At 37.4% G+C, this 16179-nt stretch overlaps 1 protein-coding gene across 5 annotated transcripts in view; it reads right to left on the bottom strand.

Annotated features, from left to right (window-relative positions):
• Nucleotides 1-15894, bottom strand: part of BTBD9 (BTB domain containing 9) — a 147913-nt gene extending 132019 nt beyond the window's left edge. The window contains exons 1-7 of one of the 5 annotated variants that reach the window (XM_052806873.1): nt 15632-15891; nt 13484-13650; nt 8406-8471; nt 8261-8318; nt 6802-7165; nt 4926-5190; nt 2663-2882 (exon numbers count right to left, since the gene is read on the bottom strand). In XM_052806873.1, the coding sequence (XP_052662833.1) occupies nt 2663-2882; nt 4926-5190; nt 6802-7165; nt 8261-8318; nt 8406-8471; nt 13484-13565 (1055 nt within the window). In that variant the 5' untranslated portion in view covers nt 13566-13650; nt 15632-15891. Of the gene's footprint in view, nt 1-2662; nt 2883-4925; nt 5191-6801; nt 7166-8260; nt 8472-13483; nt 13651-15631 lie in introns of those variants that run through there. The other 4 variants (XM_052806875.1, XM_052806872.1, XM_052806871.1 and 1 more) reach the window with 4 other exon arrangements.
• Nucleotides 15895-16179: the final 285 nt, after the last annotated feature.

Raw genomic sequence — 16179 nt, 5'->3', positions numbered from 1 at the left:
AGCAGGGTGGATCCAAAAGTTACTGACTGTCTATCCTCTGTGTGGCAAGAATTTAGGGATTCTCACATCTCCATTACTAGTCTAATGTAAATTTGTAACCAATATACAACATGTTATTTTTTTGGTTTCTGACGGTACAAAACAAAGAAAAATTATCTCAAAAATACAGTTCCATTATCATATACAACACTATGCCTTTTATTTTTCTTAAGGATAGCATGTTTTTCACAAAGGTAATTTGGACAGCTAGTCTGCTTAGCATTCCTATATCTAAGATTCATCTGTTAATAACACCTCTTGTGCAAAACACCCTTTAGTTTGGTTTTGGTTCTGTTAAGAATGTACATTATCTATATAAAGATATCCAATAGACTAGAGCTTTACAGGGACACTTAAAATGAATGAGTAGTTTAAAGAGATGTTCAACAAGAAGCCACCATGAGCTTGTACAGTTGCTAAAACACCTCTTTTGGAGGCATTATTCATGTATCCCATGAGAAAGATGCAGGTAAATGGCTGGCAATTCTTAGACTAAAAAAGTATATAGATTGGAAAGGATCTCTAGACAAAGTGAGGACAATCTTAGACCAAGTTCCTTAAGGTCTCAGCTGGTAAAGTTCTGCATACCTCCAAGCGCTGATATCCCTAACCTCTCTGGGCAAACTCTCCCCAAGTGCAACTACCCCATTATGAATTCTTTTTGTAATATTTAAAAGGAATTTATCGTGTTGATTGTGTCCACTGCTCTTTGCCCTCTCAGCACACAGCTGTAAGAGGAGTCTGGCCCTGTATTCTCTATATTCTTTCATTAAATAGGCAAAGACAGCAATAAGTTCCACCTTCTAAGCCTTCTCCTCTTAAAACAGCAAGTTCTCTCAGCATCTCCTTGTACATCATGTTCTCCAGCCCTCATCATCTTGGTGTCATGCTGAACTCACTCCAGTACGTCAGTATCTTATACTGAGGAGTCCACAACTGCACAAAGTACTCCAAATGCTTCCTTTTCCATTTATCTTAGACAGTTGAGCTACTGGGGGGGAAAAGGCTGACAATTCAGGTACTATACCTAATAAGAAGCAAAAGAAAGTCTAATAGCGAAGTTTCCGCAGAAAAACAAAAAATTCAGGATGACACAGAAACCACATCCTAAATCACTGTACCCTCAGTATTTTACGAAAACAAAAAAACTCTAGAGTAAAGGTCCATCTTGGCCGATATGCTGCCAGCAACAATGGCTTGTTCTACAAACTTCAGAGGAAGGGCATAGGACACCAAGCAGCAGATAATTTTTTAGTAAGTTGTCCCAAGGAGAAGGGTTTTTCCCTGAGTTTCAGCAGCTGCCAATTTATGCCTTGCAGATGAGGGGCATTTTGTCAGTTACAAGCTCTCTAAAAAATTGCTAGAGAACTCCTCATTATTAATATATCTCTAATACTTTTTCAAATTTTATAAAATTGGTTGATGATTGGTTTATAAATTTGGCTGACAAATAGTATAATATCGTATGACGCAGTTCCTTGTACCTTCAAAGTTTTACTTTTCCATCTCTCCAAAAGGAATAGAGGAGAAGCATAAATTTCGGTTGAACTGAATCAGGAGAACTTACTTGAAACAACTGAATAGCTAAAAATTAATGCAGATTATTTTGAATTATTAATAACTGTAATGTTTAAAAATATTCTAATTTACAAAAAATAAAAATAAAAATCAATAAAACATTAGTACACCCTGTTCTAAAATAACACGGATTAGTTAAGAAAACAAAATGCAACTGTTTTGCAATTCTAAACTGTTAGTCTGGAAGTAATATAAAATTAGTCTTTTATCAGAAAGGTAATAATGTGTTAAAAGTATAAGTAGCTTGGTTTATTGTTTTTAATAGAAAACTGCTTATGAATATCTGTATGAGCTGTCTACTAAATAGTAAAATCTTTGTCATGGCAAGTTATAAAATTAATATATTTAATTTGTCAGATAAAGAGAACCTTGCAATTTTCCTACTTAAGCAGTCACTCAGTTGTTCAAATATGCATAATTTGATCTTTCATGCATTCCATAATAATCTAAAGTAACAGCATAAATTGGCTAAGGCATCCGTGACAGTTCATACTTCACCAGTCTCACCATGAAGCAGCTTCTAATAACTACTGTAGTTAGTTGGTAATTCACATTCTAAACAAATTTTACTACCTCTGAATTATTGTCAAAGTGTGTTATTTCTTAACACTTTTGATATATTGAAAAAATCTGAATAAACATTCCTTCAATGTTTGGAATGTAAATATGTAAAAAATACAGTTTCTGCAGAAAAACTAGAATATTGTTTTTCTAACTAAAATAAAAACAGTTGAAAACTAAGTGGCAAATAGAAAACAAAACAATTTAAATTACGTAAACTTTCATTAGCAATATAAACTGTTTAATGAAGACATAGAAAATACATTGAAAAATTATGGCGTAGCTTAGTATCACAAAATATGGTCTGGTGTGTAAGTAACCAAAACTGCATTTAAAAAAACAGAGTGTTTTCAAACAAAATTTGTCATCTCGAACACTGTATCATGGTGTTTCTATAAAATATTTAATGAATATTTTGCACTGATATATTATCACCAGTACAAAAAGCACTACCTTTCTTTTTTTATGTCAGCTTGGCACCTACCGACTATCTCTGTCCCACAGGAGTATTCGTATGTGGTTGACTATTGACGGCTGGCCTAGTTTAATTTCAATTCCAGAACGGCAGTCATCATCAATGGGGTGTCGAGAGAAGCCATGATCCAAGTCATAGTTCTGAGTATCCCCATCTAACAAAGCAGACTTCAGCTCTCCTTTTACAACCTGCGCTCCATACTTCATTGTTGCAATATTTTCCCCTGGTACTAAGAAGAAAAGGAAATAATTGCTTAACTTTTACAGTCTTATACCGCAAATTAGATGTTCTGAACGTCAACTGTACTAGGTCAGAACAAAGATTTATTGCCAGTATCCTTTCTTGGTCACAAACACATGCTTAAGGAAGAAAAAAAAAAAAGTACAAGAAGAGAGGCATTTTAGAAATGTTGCTTCTTCCATTTCATTTGATGCCCCCTAGGTCTTTTACAGTAATAATAAGGAATGAAAACGTACTAGTACGTAGTATCTAAGTTCTCAGTCCCCTTCTGATTTTACAGAATTCTATTGCACCTTCCTCATTCAATCATCACGTTCCTTCTGGTTTTAAAGTTTTGGTCTATTTAGTCTCTCCTTGTGATCAGCCTCTCACTATACCTCTAATAATACTCTTGCCCTTTCTTTCCTATTTTTTTGTTCCAATTTCAACTGTTTGTTTGTTTGTTTTTAAGTGGAAGGAAACTATAAGTCACATAAAATGTTCAAGATGTGGATGCATTATGAATTTGCAGAATGGTATATAGAGTGGTATAGCTATACAAGCTATTTTGATAGCTACACAAGCTTCCAGTACTCTGCAAAGCTAAACGAACCTGAGTGAAATGGGAAACTGTTGGCTACTTGGGCTTTGAACCAACATGGTAAAGCAAGTTTTTTTATGCCAGCATTTCACAATAATAAACCTGTTATGTCCTAGGAATAGATCTTCCATCAAGATAACTGGGGATAATGATCCCTAACTCCAACTACGAAACAATATATTGAAGAACCATCCTGTTAAAAAGACATTTTTAACAGTCTGGTTTGAGAGAGACCCTAGAAAACATGATCTGAAAGCTAAATGATGAAAAGCTGCCCCGTACTCTTCAGGCAGGTTGGCAACAGAAGTATGAATTTTAACAGGGTGTTAAGTTTAACATCGAAAGAACAGAATTTGAAGTGGCAAAATTTTAACTGTATTGTAGTACTACTACATAAAGACATCAAATGCCCAATCATGAAATTGTAAGTGGTTGTCAATGTTTCCACAGAAGGAGTCCCAAGAGCCTGAACTAGTACTAAAACAACACAGAAATTCAGTTCTCCAAAAACATTTTTGCTTTTGACAAGATTTTGACAAAGCTAGAAGTTTTGAGATTAGGAGCATATTATTTTTGAGACATAAATATGCAGAAAAAGAAGTCAGAAAATACCATTTAACTTTTTCAAATTTATCTGCTACACTGTCAAAAGAATGCCTTGCATGACAAGACTTTTACACTATCCTACTATTAAACTCATACATTTAAATATTAATATCTGTAACTTCTGAGAGAGAACAAAGCAGAGATGCAGTTCTGAGAAAGCAGTTATTTTCAGGGCTCATTATGCATGACTGACAGCCTACAGCGCAAGCTCTCAAAGAACATTTAACTTTATTCTTTGCTGTGGGGCAAATACTCCATAAATCACACGTTAGTTAGCAAACTAACAATATCTTTCTAAAGCTCGGTGTTAGATATTCTTGTTGAATTAACAGAGAGCACAGACAAACAGAAGTCAAACAAAACACTTCTCACACTTTTTAGGCTTCCATTAATACAATTTTGGAAGACTCGTTTATACTATTTGGGCAAGCATGTAAAGAGTAAGAGAAAAATCAAAAGTAGTGAAGAAAGTATGAAAATCTTCATGAAGCAGAAAACAAGTCGCCATCAACATAAAACCATTTAAAACTCATATATTCCGCAGTTTTTATTTTTAATGTTTTTGCAAAAGTTTTTCTGTTAAACCAGCACTTTCTCTAGGACAATATGCTCTTATTACAACATTAATGTTTGCGCAATATCTGAGATACAAAGCAAGAAAATATGTTTACTAATATTATTTCAGGAATAGAAATGGCAAGAACAGCACATAACAAGATATTTCATATGTAAGCCTATTAAAACACATAATAATAGATAAAAACTCAAAGCACAGATTAACCATATCCTCCAGGCAACTATAGTCACTAAACGAGAAAAAAAACAAACAGAAAACCTGACGCTTACTTAACATGCCCCTGTAGTTGAGGTCCATGTCCCGACTCTCAGAACGAATCTTAATGGCATCTAGGATGGCATCAGGTGACAACAATCCTGAAGGTCTTACAACATTTAGTAGTTCTGTTAGACTCATTAGTGGCAAACGTACTGCTTGCATGATTTCAGCATGGTTTTCCTTGGGGTTATGTTTACACCAATTCATCAAAGCTTGGAAAATGTCCTTCTCAGGAGCTGCGAATGAGTCCCTCAGTACAATACTTAGAAGAGCAGCCTGGAAAAGAAAAATAAACAAAATAAACCCCAAATAAACAGAAATAAAATTAAAGGGAAAAAAAAAAGGAAATTAAAATAAGGCAAAAATTAATGGGTATTCTAACTTGTAGTTAGTAAAAATAATCTCCAAAGGAGTGACTACCTGAAACTGCAGTTTTAGTTACTTATGCAAGAATTATAGAATCCATCATGTAAATAATAGGTAATATTACAAACCCACTAGGAGAAGTAAGTCAGAACTGAAATGTGAACTATTCCCAGTTACCACTTCAAATTTACTTTGGAATATAAGAAGTGATCTGGGGATTTGGTAGTATAGTTCAAAGCATTCCTTTAAACTTAGGTTGGTATAAGAACACTGATGCAAAAAATAAAGTGTGGCTTGGAATCACCTTTTTAAACCATTTCTAACTACTTGGCATTTCCACTACTCCCCCCCCCCCCGCCCCCCCCTTTCTCTCTCTCTTTTGGTACCAACTTAGAATCAGCAGGTAAAAACTTCAGTGGTTCTTATTCATGCAGAAAACCCACTGACTGCAAAATGAGAACAAAAAGAACTGAACAGCTTTTTGATTTTCACTTAGCTACCAGAATAATTAGGAGTTTGCCTAAGAAAAGGATAAATCTCTCATATATGCCAGGACTGGTTATGCCAAAGATTTCATAGAGTATGCTCTTCCATATGAATTACATTTGCTGATTTCTTTATTGATAATATGCTCTCAGAGCTCAGACTTAACAAACTGCATGACAGAGGACAGTAGAGAGAAAAAAACATTTTTTTTTCCCCTACATAACTAGTAAGTTAGTCCACGGAGCAGAGTATCTTGCACTTATTGAAGGAATAGACCCATCACAGCTTTTCCACTAAAAACACTTTAAAAAAAAATAATAATTAAACTATCATTCATTCAAGATGCTCTGCTGCTTCATATGAACACCACTTGAAAATACTCTATCATTATTATGTCCAGCTCAAAGACCACTGCAGAGTAAGTGGAAAATTTATACATCATAGAACAGCCTGACTCAGGCACAAATATTTATGCAGCTAACAACAATAACAAAACCAACACACAAAAAACCCAAACCACCCTACAACACCACCATTATTATGCAATTTCAGAACATGATGACAATCAGCAATACAAATCACAGTGAACTCCAGAATGCTTTAGCTTACACAGTAGAAAATCACCCATCACTGAGGCAGCATATATCAAGAAATTAATAGAATGGAGTATCTTCTGCTATCTTCAAATCTTTACTTTCTATCCCCTGCGGAGCATTCAGAAGCAAAATTATATTATTTCAAGAACAGATGAAAAAAGACAAATTAAGATTAGGTTGCCTGCTCCCACCTTTTAGAACACTCCATCAGATTTACTATATTTAGCTATACTGACTGGTCAAAGTTAAATACCTAAAAAATTCAGAATAGATCACCAGGATTTTCAGTTCAGCTTGGCTTGAACACTTCCAACTGTCACAGTTTCACTAATATAAAATTATACCTGTTAATTAACATATAAACTCATAATTTATCATGAAGTTGTATACAGATTAAAATTAACATTCCTGGGTAAAAAAGTGCAAACAAAAGATATACCTTAGAAAGTGATAGGAAGCCTTCACTGGAGAGCACCTCTTGGGCATTTCTATCCATGAACATACAGCACATACAAGTTAATTTGGGAAGGGAATAAAGACTGGCAACATCAAATGTCATACAGACATTCTGAATATTAAGTATTGTGCAAAGATACTCAGACGTGGAATCCTCCAGTTCTGGGAACCCATATTTATGTGCTAGGCTTAGGAAGTCTAGGAGAACCTCCTCTTTCTCATCTCGTAGTGTAGCACGACCAGTGTAAATATATTTCAACAGCATGGTAAATGCTTCTGCAGTGGTGTCCTGAAGAGGAATTTCTGCTTCAGGCTGAGATTCTCTCATTCCGCCATACAATAATGCTCTATAAGGAAGACAAAATTTGAGAAATTTATATGCTGATAAAAACCAGGCAGAAAGTAGAAACAGAAAGGAATAAATGACTATCTACAGCAAGGGGAATACAAAGGGGATATGGTTTAAGAATCTACAGAAGAAAAACCCTTCTACTTGGCATTTAAAGTGCAGCTCTGCTCTGAAAGCAGCTGCACAAGAATAATATTCTAATGCATCGTGGTTTTGTCCTACACAACAACTGCTCCATCTCCACTTTGAACAACAGCTTGCAAAGCAGAAATTAAGATATGATTTCATACCTTCCTTTTTTTTTTTTTTAAATATAGTGCTATCTGTGAGAAAGAAAAAAAATGAAAAATTTTCAGAAAGCAAGTGAAACAAACAGTTTGCCACAATATTAGCACTGGCAGATTAGCAAATCTTGGGATTCTTGATCCTCTATTGCTTACTCTAAATCCAGCACATGGCAACTCCAATGAAATCCTGAATCTTGAGAAAAATCAAAGTACTTACAATTATTTTTTAAAATATGATAGACAGTTTGAACACAATTTGCATTCACATTTTAGTTTAGCTATTAGTTTATCCCTCTGACAAAATTAACTGGAAGAAGATTATCAGGAAGTTCTATTAATTACGTTTAGAGTGAAAAATGACCAGCTCTTAAAAAAAGCTGGATTAGTATTATTGCTAGTTTTAAAATATATATCCTAACCTGTACCAGCCAGACCTCTTTAAATACTCAATTCCAACACATCAAAATTAAACTTTCTAATTGAGTATATTCCATAGAAGCACACCATCCATACTCTGAGAAATCAAAACGATTTTACAGCAGAACTTTTCTGTTCTGAAGTTATCTTTCTCTTGAATTTGTGAAACAACCTTCAAAATCCAAGTTAATGAAGGTCAATAGAATAACATCATGACATGGTATTTATCTTTTTATATTTGGACACAATGATGTGCTGGGAAACACTCACACAGAAAAGGTCACACTCAATGGACAGATGATTACACCCTGAGAAGTTCATAGAGAAACACTATTTATCTTATCTGCATGAAAATTTCCTGTGAGTCTGACAAAAAACCTCTACTTCACCTGAAATAATGGCACCTAGCAGCCAGGATCACTCTGTGTGCCGGAAAACGTTTCTTTTCTACAATAAAGGTAACGTCACTATATTCTTCCCCATTCATTAGAGCACCAATATGCTCTGACAGAATGTGAACGTGGTCAATCTCACCCACAGCTGTGTAAGGACGAAGTGGATGGCTGTTACTCATCTTGGAGGGATGGTGATATTGGTAGCCTAAAGGGAAAAATAAAACAACCAGTATTATAAATGGCACAAATATTAAAAAATGGCAAAGATCAAGCTGCGATTACAAAAAAAGTGACTAGTGTAAGTTGCCATATATTACAAGAAAAATGAAGCCAAGAGGTTTTCTATTAAAGTTCATTTACAACAGGACTTGATGTAGTTTGCACCAACAATTCTAGCCGACAAAATATTTCAGAGAATTCCATCACCTTGTTGTTCTGTCAATCCATTTACTTAAAATAAAAAGCTTCCAACAAAAGGAATTAAAAATTAAACAATTTTAATTAAAGTTACCATTTAGAAAGCAATTTTATCTGGATTAAAAGGCACATAAATTATAAAGAAATAAATAATTTGACCAATTAAGCATAGTCTTACTCCCAAGTCTCTACTAAAATCAGTAATGAGTAAAGCCATCAGTGTTTTTGCAGAATTCCAATCAACTTTCCAGAAATGGTAGAAAATACACAATTAGGATAACTTTTAATAAATAACAGACAGTCTGTCAAAGAGCAAAACATTACAATGTACAATTCAATTTTGATACCCTTTCCACTCAGTTTTCTTGACACGTTCGTGTTCCCTCATATATGTAAGAAAATAAACCCCCTAATACCTCTCAGTCATAAAAGTGTGAAACTGTCCACTAATGTACAATACAGACTAATGCATTAATCATATCTTCTATGGAATTATTTTGTTACTTTTTAATTCACAAGAGGTTTTAGTTTGGTTGATTTTGGTTTATCTCAGCAACGGAGGCTTTCTGTAGTCTCAGAGGCAAGAGCATCCACAGGAGAATTTAGGCTAGCCACTTTTCAAAATGGGCACATACTTAGTGCTGAAGAAACATGGTGTACCACAAGAAGCAGGAAAAAGATGAGGCCATACCCTGCACACAGCTAACACCCAGCTAGCACAATCTTTCAAGTGAAATATTCATGACACGAATGTATTTTTAAGCTATATTTTTAAAGTATTAGAAGAAGATATGCATCTGTTTCCAGTCATTTCTACCCCCAAAAAGAAAACAAAACACACGCACATGGGGTTAAGTATTATGTAACACCTGGAAATTTTTAACCCAAAATCAAGATACAGTAGAAACACAGTCCCAAAGAACTTTAAACTAAACTAGAAAAAGTGATAGGAACAGAAAATAAGATTTGAGAAAAATACAGCATGCTAAATTGATAATACAGATCACAGCACAAAAGGGAACAAAATCCCAGCTTTCCTCAGGCTGCCTCTGCTACTTGAATTAGAAGCTGTGTGCCCATGTAGCCGTTACAGCATGGAAACAGGAATACTGGCCGAGATACCAGAGGCAGCCTAACCATGGGAACACAGAATACTGTACAGTCATTCTTCTATCCTGACATGAGAGTAAATGAATTTTTATGGTTTTTCAAAGTAACAGACTGTTTCTCCCATTTGCACTGGTTAATTTACAATTAGGTAAGACAACTCTGCACTGAACAGATTTATGCAACATACACTTCCAGTAACATTTACTTTGTAACACACAAGATTAACTTAGCTCACATCAGTCCAGTTGCATCTATTTATACTAGCAATAATATTTATCACAACATAATTGTTTGAGAGTTTATAGACAATAGTAAAATTGAAATACCCTCAAAATAGAAAACCTTTTATTACACCAAAGGAGTAAACAAAAGGATGCATTGTTACTCAGCTGCAAATCTCAAGTCTCAATACTTCAAGACTTCTGTACCTTACAAGTCTATAATTGCTGTTGTTGATCTTCATTCACAATAGTCAGGCAATGCAACTACGTGCGAGCTACATGCACATTATTAAACAACTCTGTACTATCTCTCTTCTGCTAGTTCTGATTTTGATGGATTAGGGAAGTTCATTTATGATACTTCATACATGTACAAGCACAGGAACATTTTGGTTTTAAAAATCTATTTTTAATTCCATTTTTTCTACATTCTATTTCTCCATTTCCTTCATCCATTCTTATCTCTAAAAAAATAAGAGCAGGTATTGTCTGCATAAAACTGAGAGACTGTAATAGTGGCAAAGATAAAGGAATGCCATCAGCTGCACACTAACTTTGCTTCCAGTAGCTGTGGATGTTGTCATGTGCCAAGAGGGTGAAAAGTTCAAGGGAAAACTGTTTCCATGTCAGGTTAAATAAATAAATAAAATCAAAAACACACTTTCCTCTCAAGGGTACATAAGCCTCTATACATGAATTCTCTGTACAAGAATCAGCGCATAGAAGAGGGCAAAGTCTGAACTGGGGACACTTGCTAATAAGCCAATGATGCCAGTCCTTATGAACATCAAGACCCTGAACTACAGCAAGCAATGAAAGTAGAAATTTAGAAATCCCTGTGCGTAAACTGCAAGACAAATTTGTTTTGATGTTCAATGCTCTCCGAATTGCTGGTAAAATGTACTACTCTAGATTGTCAACCAAGAACATGCTGATCACAGGGAATACAGGACTCGAACGATGGCTACAAGCCTCTGGGTGAGAAGCCTTTCAAATGCTTGAATGACACAAGGTGTTGGAAACTGGCAACTGTATGAAACTATGTATATGCCTTATATGCTTTCTGTGGGTAACACTAGTATATTGAAGAACACCCAAACTCATTTATTTGTTTACTACAATGCACTTTCAATGCAAGTTTCACCTGTATTGAGGATTTTCCATATAAAGCAGCTCAGTGAGAGCAGTCCTGCCTTCAAAATATAGAACCTAGTAATACATGATTTCAGATCTTCCCAGACTGGATTAATTAATGGTACGAATTCAGTCAAGCCTTGAAGTGATCTGCACATTTCTTGTTTGAGGAAGTAAAACATAATATACTGCTTTAGTTGTGGCAAGTTACTATGAGCTCACAACTTCCCTGTACAGCTAAACCTGTATTTTTCTAGTTGCAACTCAAAATATTACTTATGATAAAAAAAGACGGATGCTGCCAGGAGCTTGGCAAAACCCTTCCTGAAGATCCCTCTGGCATCTTCTGTCATAAAACAACATCACCCCTTTCAGAGAATACAGGTGTTTAGTCTTCCTGGCAGTCAAAGAAGAACACCTAACCAACTTCAGAATAAAAGGCCAAGCCATTTATGAGTCTCTTGCCAGCACCAGAACCTATTTCCAGGAGGTATTCAGAGCTAATTAACTGCTTCAGGAGTCAGCTGCTGCAGCAGCTTTGCTCATGCCACAGAAATAAAGACGACAAAAGTCTTCTCAGTGAGTTTGAGGCACCATTAAAACTGCAACAACCTCAAAAGGCATCTGTTAAGTCAGAAGGCCTGCAAATCACTTCTGTCTAAGACCCCATTCGAAGACATGCTTCTTTGTGGCCATCTTCAAGCATGTGAGAAAAATGCAGCCTACTATTCATTACATAAGGCAGCATGCAATATTACACAATGTGTGTCATGGCTAGAAAAACAACAACAAAAATCCCAGTTTTCAGCTTGCTATATTTCTTTTTACTAAGTAATCTGTAACATGTTACAGCATACAAAAACGTGATCTAGAAAATACAGCAACAACAGCAAAATCCCAATGACATCTTTACTAAACAACTCTCAAACCACAGCTAAAATAAACACCGGTACTCAGGCACTTCCCCCCCTCATTTGGGCTATCACTAAAGAGTCCTCTGAAAAGCAGTGCGGTTTCAATGAAACATGTAAGAATTGTTTTTATACTAGGCACAGAAGGAGGAATTTAAGAAATTGTTCACAAATAATTTGGAAATACCTTTACATAAAATGAGTGAAAAATGTTTACATAACTGATAACCCTATTGAAACTTTAGAAATAAATGCAAGTAAACAGACTATTGCTAGGATTAAGAAGTTTATTTTAAACAGTCTAGATTATAAACACTGAGCAAATAATTTTGTACCCTTGAAGCACTTAATTCCTTCATCATCTAGTTTGTACCTAGCAAGATAATAAAGATTTTGTCAGAATTACACAAAGGGCATTTTCTTAAATATAATTCTCTTACACTGCTATTTTATCTAGAAGCAGAAATTGGTTCTCAGTTGATTGGAAGGGATTTGAGCAGTATTTCAATTTTTTGTAAATTTATTACTTGATAAAATATTTTGCTATGCTTTAAATAAATTCCAGCAAAATATTACTTTCATTACAATTTCTATTACCATAGACTCACAGAACACGGTAGGTGTGACAATAAGGCTACTGTACAAACATACCATTGTTTCAAATCATACAGCTTGGTTTTTTTAATGGATATACACATCTTTTTATACAAAAATATTTTGTTCTCATAAGTTCTGGTACAATAAGCTAACATCTCAGGAAATAGGAATTTTTAGTAAATAGTTCAACATACATAGAATATAACCCAAGTAAAGACTTTGATTCTGTCAGAACCCTTGCTATGGAAGCTCCTTTGTACTTCTGAATAACAATAACTAAGTTGACTGTGAGTAAAATCATAACAGAAAGGAAAAAAACCAAAACCAAACATGTTCTGATACTTAGTATCCATAATAATAACATAATGCAGTATGAATTTATGGATATAGAATATGAAGGATCAAGTAAATGAAATTCACGGAAATTTTAAGTCTCATCTCCAACCCTTCTGTTGTGAAAGGATTAAAAGAAAAGCAGATGTTAACTCTGGTTAATGGTAAATAACCACACCATTCAATGACTGCATTCTAAACAACAATTTAGTACCAAAATGTTTTGACTTAAAGGATATGGGAACTTATGCACTGCTCATCTGTAAACACATTCCATTACTTAAGTACTGTTTTATGCTCTGCTCAGAGACGTACTCATCTGATAGAAGAGCAGGAATAAATTTAGCTAGGTACAAAGAAAAATATACTAAGTACAGATTATTTATTAACACACATCTAAAATAGGTATTAATGCGCTCAATACAACCTGGTTAAAATGGCATACAACTAAACCCTTAAATTAAAATATCAAGAAAATACATTGGTCCGCTCACCAGTAAAGCTGTCTGAAGATCTACAGTGGACGTAGCCCGTAGGCAGATGACCAACTTCCTGAAAATTAGGGTTCTTCGCCATTCTGTACAACAGACGGATTGAACAGCAAGCTCATAGAAATGCTATTCAGCAACATCCAGCTACACAACAACAACTGTACCATTTCCTGAAACAATGCATGAAATATATACCATCAGAAACTGGGGGCATGTAGCCTATAGCAAAAGTGAGTGAGATGCATATTCCTCAGTTAAAATTTTTGTGGAAAAAAACCCTTAAAAAATCCCTCCACTCTATGGGAAAACTTCTAATAGTGTTAGAACATAGCATTAGAATTTTTTTTTTTGCGTCATCATCATTTAATTTTGACCATTCATTTTTTCGACCATCAAAACAGATGCTAACATATTCATTTGTTCATTATAAGCCACAAAAACTTCATCCTGACATTCTTCGTACAGCATTAATGTCCCTGAGAACACCATTCTCCCACATGAGTGTCCCAGTTAAACCAGGTCTGTACAAACTGTATCACACACATTTTATTCCCTACACATCCAAAGTTCTCTTAAGTGTTCCTGCCTAGCTAAAGGTTTTGGGGGTTTTGTTTGTGTTTTGGTGGTTGGTTTTTTTACGATACTTAAGCGAGTTGCAGACCTTTCTCCTGTGCAAGCCTTTAATTTTACAAACAGGAAAACAAAACAAAACTGTAGGGTGAAGAAATACAGAGGCTTTATTTGTTAAAAACATAACCAACGTAATGAGCCTCTCTCAACAAGTATAAATTATTGTTATTCTTCCCATCATACCTGCCAGCAGGAAAAATAAACTGTATTTAATTTGCTAAACAGACGATACCTTGATCTATGAATTCTCTCATAAGAGACACTCTAATCTTCTTTAGAGTATATGTTTAAAGGACCGAGGGAGGAGAAGGAAGAAAAAATATTTTTAGGTAGTCTCATGAACTGGAAAGTAATCACACCTTAATCCAGCAAATCGAAAACAGGCATTTGACAAAGAAGATCTCCTGGTTTTGGGGAATAACACGTAAATATTTGTAAATATTTGTTCCTACAAGTTATGCATGTTATCAGATTGGCTTGTATTATCAAAATATATTCAAAAGCCATTTATGAAAATTCTTGTGGTTTTTCTTTTTTTAGATAAATACGGGTGAACAGACCCCAACAGAACAGTATACTTCAAGCACCTGATTTACAGATTTGTAACAGAAGACACACCACATACACCTGCACTGCTGAGTAGGCTCAAATTAAACCTTAAAACACATAAAAAATTAAGTGATCCCAGCACAGGGCTTTGGGAGGGGGTCTGTGTGCTGTGCTTTAAAAATAACGTGAGCAAAGAGCATTACTGGGCATGCAAGATTACAGGCAGATTGCTAACAAGTTACCATCAAGTTGTTGGGTTTTTTTTTTAAAGTCTGGTAATATGACAGCTTCTTCCAAGTCAAAAGTAATTTCAATGAATCACAGCAGGGCATAACTTGCAAGAGTAGTTAAGTACTAAGATGCCAGAAGAACCCGTGAAAATATTCTGTGTACTACCAAAGAGTCAAAATACTGAACTAATAAAAAAATAAATTAAAAGAAAAAAAAAAAAAAGCCACGGCAGGGTCTTGCGAAGCGCAGGGGCAGGCAGGCAGAGGGGCGGGCAGGCAGGTGAAGCAGGCGCATCACACCCACGGAGAGCGGGCGGCCCAGAGCCACCGACCCGCCCAAGGTCGCGCCCGGGGAAGCCCGGGCCGCCGCCTCACCGGGAGCCGCATTCTAAGCCGGCAGGCGCCGGGGAGGCGACCCCCGCCCGCTCGGCCGCCCCCCTCCCTCGCCTCCGCGAAAAGGCGCTTCAGAGCCAGAATCCCTCCATCGCCTGACGCGCCCGGTTGCTCCCCGCGGGCGGCCCGCGCTCCCCGCGGCGGCGCCACCGCCTCCTCGGCCCGCTCCCGGGTCGACCTGTCTGCACCCGGTGGGAGCCACCGGCGGCGGCCCGCCAAGGGGCCGGAGCCCACAGTGGGGGAGGCCTCGGGAGCCGCCACCGCCGCCCGGTCGTCACGAACCCGCTCCGCGGTGGGGCGGGGGAGACGCGACCGCCGCCACCTGACCGCAACCCTCCCCGGCACTCACCGGCTCCGACGACGACAAGGCCTCCACCCCCTGCCCCGCCGCCACCGCCGCTACGTCAACGGGCGCGCTGACGTCACTTAGCAACAGCAGCCGTCCTCCTGCGTGTTGACGTAGGCAATCACCCTCGGGAACAGCGCGGGAGCGGGTCCCCGTGGCGCCGTGAGCTCGCTTCGGCCTCCGTAGTGCCGTTCGCGCGGCGCCTGATTTCCTCTTCCGGCCATAGAGCGGAGGCGGCCGGTAGCAGAGCGGCACCCGCCGGGCCGGGGGAAGAACGGTCGGGGCTCGGCCCCCGCGGGGGGGGACGGGTCGCGCTGCCGCTGTCCCGGCTCAGGCGAGCTGCGAGGCTTGGGGCGACTGGAATTTTTAACTTCCCTACGGGAGTGTCCCAGGTAGGGTTGCCGGGACCTTCCCGGCTGCGTCCTCCTGCTTGCGGGCAACAGCCAGCCCGCCCGCGGATACCCCCATTTGGCAGAAACCAGCCGCTCGTTCAGGCCGCGGGGACGCTTCAATGCCCAGCCCTCACTAAACAGCAGCTGAGGTTTAACCTT

The sequence above is a fragment of the Harpia harpyja genome, chromosome 13 (assembly GCF_026419915.1).
Source record: "Harpia harpyja isolate bHarHar1 chromosome 13, bHarHar1 primary haplotype, whole genome shotgun sequence".
NCBI classification, from domain to species: Eukaryota; Metazoa; Chordata; class Aves; order Accipitriformes; family Accipitridae; genus Harpia; species Harpia harpyja.
Note: the sequence above shows the minus strand (reverse complement) of the source record. Positions and strands in the feature narration are given on the sequence as shown.